The sequence below is a fragment of the Crocuta crocuta genome, unplaced genomic scaffold (assembly GCF_008692635.1).
Source record: "Crocuta crocuta isolate KB4526 unplaced genomic scaffold, BGI_CrCroc_1.0 scaffold299, whole genome shotgun sequence".
Classification (NCBI taxonomy): domain Eukaryota; kingdom Metazoa; phylum Chordata; class Mammalia; order Carnivora; family Hyaenidae; genus Crocuta; species Crocuta crocuta.
The window spans coordinates 2,502,914-2,512,552 of NW_027532747.1; the positions used below are offsets into that span (position 1 = coordinate 2,502,914).

General features: G+C 60.3%; 1 protein-coding gene across 5 annotated transcripts in view; it reads left to right on the forward strand.

The window, feature by feature from the left end:
• The window catches only part of WARS1 (tryptophanyl-tRNA synthetase 1), a 30,070-nt gene extending 22,107 nt beyond the window's left edge, over positions 1-7,963 (forward strand). For 3 of the 5 annotated variants that reach the window (XM_077780971.1, XM_077780970.1, XM_077780969.1), the window contains 5 exons: positions 1,051-1,163; positions 1,370-1,543; positions 5,558-5,698; positions 6,779-6,936; positions 7,689-7,963. In XM_077780971.1, the coding sequence (XP_077637097.1) occupies positions 1,051-1,163; positions 1,370-1,543; positions 5,558-5,698; positions 6,779-6,936; positions 7,689-7,710 (608 nt within the window). In that variant the 3' untranslated portion in view covers positions 7,711-7,963. Of the gene's footprint in view, positions 1-1,050; positions 1,164-1,369; positions 1,544-5,557; positions 5,699-6,778 lie in introns of all 5 variants that reach the window. The other 2 variants (XR_013339311.1, XM_077780972.1) reach the window with 2 other exon arrangements.
• The last annotated feature ends 1,676 nt before the right edge of the window (positions 7,964-9,639 follow it).

A 9,639-nucleotide genomic window follows, 5' to 3' on the forward strand; every position in this document is an offset into this window, starting at 1 on the left:
GGGGACAGGGCCTGTTGGTGAGGGACCCTGGGGGACAAGTGTGGAGAGAAACGCGAACGCCGTGGAGAGCCCTCACTGGGAGGCTTCTCACATGAGCCTCTTCTTTGATGTTTCAGTTAGACTCCATCCTGACGACTGGGGCATAAATCCTGTGCTTTGGAAAGGGTTTTCATGCTCGGGATCCCAGCGTCCCAGGAGGGCTGCACTGGGCGAGAAGCGAAACCAGTAGATGTACAAATAAGTGCACGCACTTTGCTTCCAGACGCCCGGGTTTGAATCCTGGCCCAGCCAGCTGCTTGCCGTGTATTAGCTTTGGCTGTTAAACAGTCTGAGCCTGAGCGTCCACGTCTATAGAACAGGGGCCACACACATGGCACCTTCTCGTAGAGCTGTGAGCAGAGGTGAGCCCGGGGAAGGCCCAGCTGGTAGGGGCAGCCATCTACCTGGCCCCCCAAGAACGACGGGACCGCAGAAATGGGGTGTCTCTGCCAGGAAAGAGCATCACAGAGGCCAGACTTTCAGGGGGGAAGAGAAGCAGCACCCAGAACTCGCCCTGCACCCACCTGTCAGCCCCATAGAGGTCGGTGCCCTTGAGCACTCTTTGGGTCTAAGCAGGTAGCAGTGGCGGTGTTAACAGCAACTTCCGAAAGACAGAAAACAGTTTTAGGCTCCAAGGATCAGAAATCGGTAACAACTGGGGCTGAGGACCCCGTGTGCCCACGGGTTGAGGGTGGCTAACACTATAGGACACGGCTGCGGGCGCAACATATTTAACAACAACGTGGGCAAACGCCACCAAGTAGGAAACCCGCTGAGGAGGCCAGATAGAGCGCAGTCGCAGAGGGGATTGGAGGAAACGGATGGAGAGACATGCAAGTGAGGACTAGAAGTCTGTTTCTCCCCCACCCTGTTCCGTGCTCTCAGGCCCTCTGACATGACTGCCGCTTCTCCCACGGGGACAAAGCCCGCTACCGTCCATCCGTCTCTCTGGGTGAATGAACCAGAGCAGGAGTTGGCCTCCTGTGTAAAACTATTTTGTTGCACTTTCAGGGAAGATCAGCTTTCCTGCCATCCAGGCGGCTCCTTCCTTCAGCAACTCGTTCCCTCAGATCTTCCGAGACAAGACAGACATTCAGTGCCTCATCCCGTGTGCCATCGACCAGGTCGGCAGGCGGGGCGGGGCGCCCTCGGTCTGCGGCACCGCACCCTTAGATGGGGAAGGAGTTTTCAGAGGTGTTGGGTGGGGAGCGGCTCTGTTAGCTAACTGGGAGCTCGGGAGCATCCCTGGAGCCCCAGGGGGGTGTTGTTCTTGGGCTGACGGCCAGCCCCCCTCTGCCTGCTGTCCTCAGAGGCCCCTCTCGCACCATAGGATCCTTACTTCAGAATGACAAGAGACGTCGCCCCCAGGATCGGCTACCCCAAACCAGCCCTGCTGCACTCGACCTTCTTCCCTGCCCTACAAGGGGCCCAGACCAAGATGAGTGCCAGCGACCCCAACTCCTCCATCTTCCTCACGGACACCGCCAAGCAGATCAAGACCAAGGTGAGCGCCGCCCAGGGCGCGGGGCCAGCCTGTGCACACAGAGTAGACCACGCCTGAGGGACACGGGCACACGCACGGTGGCGGGACTGTCCTCCCGGCATCCTCCACCACGGGCCCCAGGTGCCAGTGTCCACGACCGCTGTCAGCAAGCCCGCGGCCTGACCCTGACCCTGACGCTGACCCTGGCCCCGGCCCCGGGGCCCAGGCATCAGCTGGGTTTGTTTTGTTTGTGTCGTTTTGTTTAGGCAAAACTGGGGATTTCTTCTTTCCCTCTTCGCTTTCCCACCAGCACCGTGCTCGGGCAGTTTTCTCTAAAGTAAACAAACAGGAAATGTGTTAGTGACTTGTGTCCACAGCCCCATTCCAGGAGCGGACCAGGTGCCTTATGCTGTCTGTGTTTATTTCTCAGTAGGAGGTAGCGGTGACTTCCTTTTAGAGGAATGAGAGGGATGAGGGCCAGAGAGGGTGACCAGCTTGGCCAGGCTTCACCTCGGAGAGCAGTGGAGAGCCGCCTGGGCTGTGGGCACCCATGACCAGGGTGGGGTGCGGGGCCACACGTCCTCACGGAGACCCGCAGCGGGTGGCTGCCCTTTGACAGGACAGCACAGCACAGCCAGATGCACAGTGGGCGCTCAGCAAATATTTGTGGAGTCACCAAAGAAACTCGAGTTAGGAGTTTCTGTATTTTCCAGGGCGCTGCTCTGTTGCCCGGTACTGAGCTGCCGGTATAGGTGCGACCCCCTCACTGTCCCAGAGCTGGGGGCCTTTCATTTGGGATCCAGTGGTGGTTGAAGCTTGGAAGATTACAGAGGGAGTGACCAAAACTATGAGGCACATAACTCAACCCTCTGAGTCACTGCTCGCCCTGACCCTGCTCTGGTCCCTGGCAGGCTCGACCTGACAACGGGGAAACCCTTAGTGTCAAAACCGTCTTCCAGGAAATGGGTGCCGTCACTTCTGCCCCCTCTGTTGGAAGCTGGCGTACTCCGGACTTTTTGTTTGCTTTCACTACTGGCTGAAATTTCCAGCGCAGGGAGTGCAGAGGAGGGAGGGCGGCTCCTCTGGTCTCCAGAAAAGAAGTCATTTTGTTTGGTTCTGAGTTGTTCTGAAGAACTCATTTATGGGTCTGGGTGTTTTCATTAACTTGGGGACCACAGGACCCCAAGGGCTGATGGGCAGGGAGCAGCCTGAGGGGCGGGACAGGGCAGGCCAGCCCTCACTCTCAGTCCCCAGGCCCACCTTCCTCTCCCGAATCCNTGTGCTCCAGCCCTCCTGAGGGTAACAGCAGCAGCCGAGCTGGGGACACAGCGGTTTGGCTGTGGCGTTACCCTCCACGTGTGCTCGCAGTCCTCGCAACCACCCAGGGAGGCCATGACCATTTTGTGGGCAAGGAAATCAAGACTCGGGGGGCCAGGCAGCTTCTTCTGTCCACACAGCTTGCATGGGCCCTGCTGTAGCCTAGAGCCAGGAGCCCCAGGCTCTCTGGGCCCTGCCACTTGGCGAGTGACCTCGCTGTCCAGGGGAGCCATTTGTGAAGTGGGAGCAACGGTACCCATTCCATAGCTTTGAGGCCAGGCTTACGTGAGATCACACGTAGGAAGTGTTTGTGACTGTGGCGTGCTGCCCAAATTTAAGGATTTAATTCAAAACCTGAATAGTGGGACAGCTCTTATTTCCCCACCACAGCGCACCGAGCCCGCCCCTCCCCCCTGCAGGTGGCCTTGGGGCGTGGAAGCCCCCCTCCGGGGTGAGGGTCTATAGCGCAGTTGGCCAGCCTGGCCCCCACTTGTGATTTCTGGCCACAGACCCCTTTAGTGCAAACTCCCAGACTGGCCTCTGGCTCCGGGGCGACATTCAGGGGCCCGGGGCTCCTGCAGCCCAGCTCTCCTCCCGCAGCAGCCAGAGTTCACCGGCTCTTGGAGCTCGATGGTTGAGTCAAGTTCCCCTGTCCTTCAACTCAGACATCCTCACAAGACAGGCTCCTTTTATAGCAGAAATCGCATGGTTTGGGGACGCCTCACCTGCTTCTGTCATTTTGGATTCTGACAGCTGCATTCTGGTCCCCACAACCAAGGCCGCCCTGCACCCTAACGCAAACCCGTTTTCCTGCTGGCTTCCCACAGCACGGCCCCAGTGGCGCTGAGGACGGGCCAGGCCCACCCCGGGCAAACTCTCAGCGGCCTGAGAAGTGTCCCGGGAAGGGTCGGCCCGGCTCTGCCATTCACTGCCATGTACTGCAGGTCCTTGACATGGCACCTCATTTTCATCCGTAAAGCGGAGGAAGCGATAGTGGGGTCACTGGGTTGTCGGGTTAAATGATGTGGTGATGATGGCACGTCTGCTGCACGTCTGCACACCATCGTTGGCCGAGGCCCTGCCCGAGGTAGGGGAGGGGGGGAGGAGCAGCACGTAGGAGGCAGGCCTTCCCCATGGATCTGCTAAAACATGCAGCAAACACGCCTTTCCTCATCTTCATCTCAGACAAGGACTGGGAACTGTCACCTCTATCACCCCCCCACCCCCTCCCCCCACGTGGAGCCTGGGAAATTCTGTCCCCAAGACTTTCTTCCTGGCACTGGAGTGGCCAGGAGCCTGAGCACAGGACAATGTCTGTGCAGGCAGGGCCGCCCCCTGACCCCGTCAGACCCCCAGCGCCTGCCCCAGGGCGCCAGGCCTCAGGGGAACCTGCTGCTGCGTGCTCTCCCCTCCTGCTGATTTGTGCCGTCCACAGCTCTTGCAGTTTGCCTGCGTTGGTTTTATTTTATAACTTGGTCTTTTTTGTGGAAAAGAGGAAAGATGAACCGCACTTGTCTTTATTTTTCCTGCCGCAGCCCAGCTGCCAGGACCCACCTCTCCCCAAGTGCCCCTTGCACAGGGCACAGGGCAGGGCCCGCTCTCCCGGAGCAGCTGCTTGGCGGTGACCCCCGGCGGGGTGGCTGTCCCTGGCTCCCTTGTGCCAGAACTGCCTCTGCCCCTGGGGTCCGCCTGCTGCCTGTGCAGGGCCCCGGAGCGTCCAGGCAGTAATCTGCCCTGCAGTCCTGGGGAGAAGGAATAAACATCTCCACCTAGAAACTGTCAGCTCTGCCCCCCTCGTCCCCATTAAAGAAAAATAGGGTGATGGGCCACCTGGGTGGCTTGGTTAAGCAGCTTCGGCTCAGGTCCTGATCTTCTGCTTCATGAGTTCGAGCCCCACGTCGGGCTCTGTGCTGACAGCTCAGAGACTGGAGCCTGCTTCAAATTCTGTTTCTCCCTCTCTCTCTGCCCCTCCCCTGCTCGCGCTTAGTCTCTCTCTCTCAAAAATAAACATTTAAAGAAAAAAATAGGGTGACATTTGTACATAGTGGGTTTCTCAAATGCTCATGAAAAGATTGAGGAAACTTTGTCCTTTTTGGCTTTTCTTCTCTCGCCTCTTGGCCCTGACTTCTCCCAGATTATCGTCAGTGATGCTTAAAAACTGTTTTGTTAGCGTCTGAGTCTTTCTTTAGTTCCTGAAACTGCGTATTTTTAGCCAGGGCTGCCTGCATGTGCCGTCTGCTTCTGTGCTGCTTGTGGGCTCTGCTCTCTCTTATAAGCCCCATTCTTGTGGCTCCCACTGTGTCTTCCATGGTGGTGAAGGCAGCAGCCCCCCTTCCGTGGTGGTCTCTTTCACGCTGAAGGTGGCTGGTGTCCACCCATCACCTGAGAGCTGTAGGACACCCCCCAGCCCTCCCCTACCAGTGCAGGCGGTGCTTTGGCCTCCCCAGCCCTGTTCTGTGTTCCTTGGGGTCGGGGGGACCAGACCTGATCCCCACCCACTACTCCTCTCCAGCTGGCCCCACTGGCACGTACCTGGGCTTGACAGATGGGGGAGACAGTCCGTGGGGCTCCGCCCGACGGTGAACCCCAGCCTCCCTCCGCCTGGGCCCTGACGGGGCAGAAAGCAGTCAGTGGCCCGACCACCACCCTCAGCTCGAAGCCAGTTTGCACGCGCGGGGCGGCCGGAACCAACTAGCATCTCTGCTCTTGCTGGTGCAGGTCAACAAGCATGCGTTCTCTGGAGGGAGAGACACCATCGAGGAGCACAGGGAGTTTGGGGGCAACTGTGACGTGGACGTCTCCTTCATGTACCTGACCTTCTTCCTCGAGGACGACGACAAGCTCGAGCAGATCAGGAAGGTGGGAGCGCAGGCCGTGGGGTGCAGCGGCCCCTGGCTCTGTCACGGGACATGGGGGGCTGGCGGCCAAGCTTATGGGGCTCAGAGACCCTTAGGGCCCGGGCCTTGGGGACAGGCGCTCAGCCGAGACGAGATGAAAGGCCAGGAGGTCCATCTACTTCAGCCACATGCAGAAAGCCTCGTAACGGGTAGTGCGCAGAAGAGAAAGCACTAAGTGCGGTGTGGTCAGCTCTTACTGGACTCTACGGACGGACAGACAGATTCACACAAGGCAGCATCACAGTTAAAACCATTCCCCCACTGAGTTAGCGGGTTAGTGTCGCTGTGGTGTTTGCAGAGGCTTTGAGGCCTGTTCGGTGGGTCGTGTGTTCCCAGCGTGACCTCTCTGGTTGGATGAGGAGCACGAAGAAAGAGCCCGGGGAACAAGTGTAGCCTTTGCCTTAGGTTTTCCAGTCCCTGGAATCTTTTCCAAGGAACTGGTCCCGAATAAGAAAGAGCTCTTTCCATACAAAGGTGTTTAAAGCTGATAATAGCAAGACCGTACGGCACAGGGGACACGGGGAGGGGAGACGGGTGACCACGCAGGCGTGAGTTTCCCGTGACACGGGACAGCGTGCCCCTGACCGGGATCGCAGTCACCAGGCTGGCAGTGCAGTGAGGTGAACTATTCTTAACGTTAAAAACCAAGGAGGAGACACGCAGGATGTAGGCTGTGGCTCTCGGCTGCTGGGTGCTGGCCCTGCAGGTGACCTTTCCGCACCTTGCGCTGCTGCTTTGTGCTGAGTGTCCAGTCCGCTCGGGGAGAACGTCCTGTTTTCGCAGTCAAGTGAAAGGAGGGTCAGCACCGACATAGAGAAGGCGGTAAGGCGACGGGAGCCCGGTCGATTGTCCGGCCTGGAGCTCTGCCACCCGGAAAGGAGGCGGGTGGGGCGAGTGGCACGCCGTGGCCGCTCGTCAGGCAGGTCGTGAAGCGCAGCCGAGGACGCAGGCTCTCGTGCCGCCGAGCGCCCCCGTGCACAGGCCCCGCGTGGGCGTGCCGGGCACGTGCTGCCGCGCCTCACCGCGGTCTCCCGCCCCGCAGGATTACACGAGCGGGGCCATGCTCACCGGCGAGCTCAAGAAGACCCTCATAGAGGTCCTGCAGCCCCTGATCGCCGAGCACCAGGCCAGGCGCAAGGAGGTCACCGACGAGATCGTGAAGGAGTTCATGACTCCGCGGAAGCTGTCCTACGACTTTCAGTAACATTCATTTTATACACGCTTATAAAGAGATGTAATTTACCAGTAATCCCAGCCCAATCGAATCACCACTACCCGTAGGCTCTGCCACACGGTAATTCCTGGCCTGGAATCTGTAAGCCCCGTGCGTGTATCTGTACTGTTTCTTCCTGTGATGCCCTCCTTTCTGTCTCTCGCTTCAAAACCTTTGGGACTGGGTGCCAGCTAACATGTCGTGGTCAGACAATCCGGCTGGAGTCTCTCCCACAGAGCAGCCCCCAGACGTGGGACCTTTGGCCCAGTGACCGCTGGCCAGCCTGGGTCCACGGGACCCTGCGGCTTCAGCACACTCTTCACCCCTTCTGTGAAAGAACATGAGCGTGCTTACGTCATGTAAGAACGTCGTGATCCTAGACTCAAACATGCTTTGGAAAGTCTATGTGGGAAGTTGAACGGGCACAGGTGTATTTCACCCTGGGCCCCCAAAGATTTAAAAGAACTGCCAGCTACAAGCTTGACAGTCCGTGTGGCCAAGAGCTCCCAGCCGGAAGGCTGCTGGGCCCTGGCCAGCCGGTTCCCAACGTCGTCTGTGGGCCAGACTACAGCTCACGTAGCACACTCCAGACCGTGCATGCGCCGCACTCCAGAATCACGCTCCTCCCCGAGTACTAACACCTCGTTTCCACCGCGGAACCCTTGACACTCCACCCCGAAAGCCAGCGGCCGCTTCGCACCGGCCGGGCCAGGTGCTGAGGGCTCTGTTGTCTTTGCAGATCCTTTTGTTTTGACACGTGACTGGCGTGGAAGTCGCTCTGCACAGAGCAGTGCCCTGGGGCAGGTGGACGTAGCTAGACCGCGTGCAGCCGCCCTCACGGCCCTGGCGGCACGCCCGCGGGAGGCCTGTTGAACCGTGCGCCCTGTGTAGTTTTGGAAAAGCGGAAGACCTGTCTCAGGGAAAGCGCGTGGTCGAGGGGTCTGTCCCTTCTGGATACGCAGGGCCCACTCCCTCATGTCAGTCATTGGCGTGAATAAACTTGCTTCGGTCCTGCCTCTGTGTCTGTGCTGGGTCCGGGCTTGGAGGAGCCACAGGCCTGTCTCAGGCCCAGGGCCAGAGCAGAGGCCCCTCCGAGGGTGGCCCTCGCGTCCCGCAGTCCCACCAGGGGGCGATGTGGGCTGGAGACAGGCAGGAAGTCCCCACGGCGCAGGGACGCAGGCTCCCAGGGATCAGCTGGGAGGTAGCCTGCCTGCCTTTTTAGCCCTTGGCGGCCACCCTGGTGCCGGCCGTCACGCGGTGGACGTGTCCCCGCGGGTGGCTGTTCTCCACAAGGGACGGGCCACAGGGTGGGCAGCGGTGGTGCCAGTGGTACGGGAGCTGGGCCGCCTGCTCGCCCGGGGCGCTGCCGGAATGCAGCCCTGGACTGCCTCTGCCCGCCGTCCTCATCTGGGACTTGTCCAAGGCCACACTGAGTTGTGACAGAGCAGATCTGTCCTGCCTCTTATTTGCTGTCTCCACGCACACCGAGGGACCGTGTCACAAACAAGGGCACCCAGGGCCCCGCCCTAGTGCCAGGATGTGGTACAACCTCTTGTGGCTCCCTTGTGCCCACGTCACAGGTGTGCCGCGAGGGACAACCGAGGGGCCACACGTGAAGCCCCCAGGGCGGCAGAGCACTGGGGGAGGAGTGCCTGTCACCATCGGGGCCGGGACAGGAGGAGCTGTGGCCCCTCACAGGCAGCTCATCCCCACCCAGGCTGTGGGGCTCAGGGCAGGCCTCCTGACCCTGGGGACCCCCACCCCCCTCTCCTGGAAGATGAGAGCAGCCATACCGCATGTTCCGTTCCTGAGAGCAGTACCGTGGGTCAGAGGTCAGGTGACTCCCCCAAGGGTCGCTGCTGTTAAGGCCCACAGCCCTTCCCCGCCCCCCACAGTTTGCTAAAGCACAGTCAAGGGAGCACGTCAGTGAGAACGAGCAGCCAGTGCGGCTCTCCCGGGGAGTTCTGCCCGAGGCCCCTCCCAGAGCCCTGGGTTCTCCCGTCCGCACCCCGCGGTGGGGGTCCTGGGGGACCAGCCTGCTCCTCCCACTTGAAACTTCAGCGCAGCCTGGCCTTTGTTGAGGAGGCCACGGTTTCGGGGAAGACCCAGCTGGGCCTGCCTTCTCTTCCCCGTTTCTGAAAGAGGGGCCGGTGCAGCCTCGGAAGGACCAGGACCAGGCCCTCCTGCAAACCACTTCCCCACCATGGGCGGGGCCGGCTGCCAGGGACCAGGGGTCCCAAGGGTCCCCAGCTGCACCCGGCACAGCCGGGAGTAGTGCCAACAGCCGTCCTTCCAAGGCCACAGCGGGTAAATGGACACCGACAGGTGGACGTGGTCAGGGTTCGACAGTCATCAGAACCTTCTGTCTGGCGCCATTTCCCGGGTGCGCGAGAGCGCCGGCACCTCGGCCTCGGGCGGGAGGACCTGCTGCGGGACTTCATTCGCTCATCCCACGCCCCGCCCCCCAAGCCCCGACTCTGTGCTCGGGCCTGTGCTGGATGGAGTCATCAGGCAGGCAGCTCAGTCCAGGTGGAGTGGGGGCCTGTGGGGGCCCGAAAAGCAGCCCAGTGGTCAGGCAGGGAGAGCTTCCTGAAGGAGGTGATGCTGGCGGTACCAAGTCAGCCGGGCAGAGGAGGGGGAAGGGTGTTCCTGGCAGAGAACACACTGTAAGCAGCTACTTGGGTCAATGT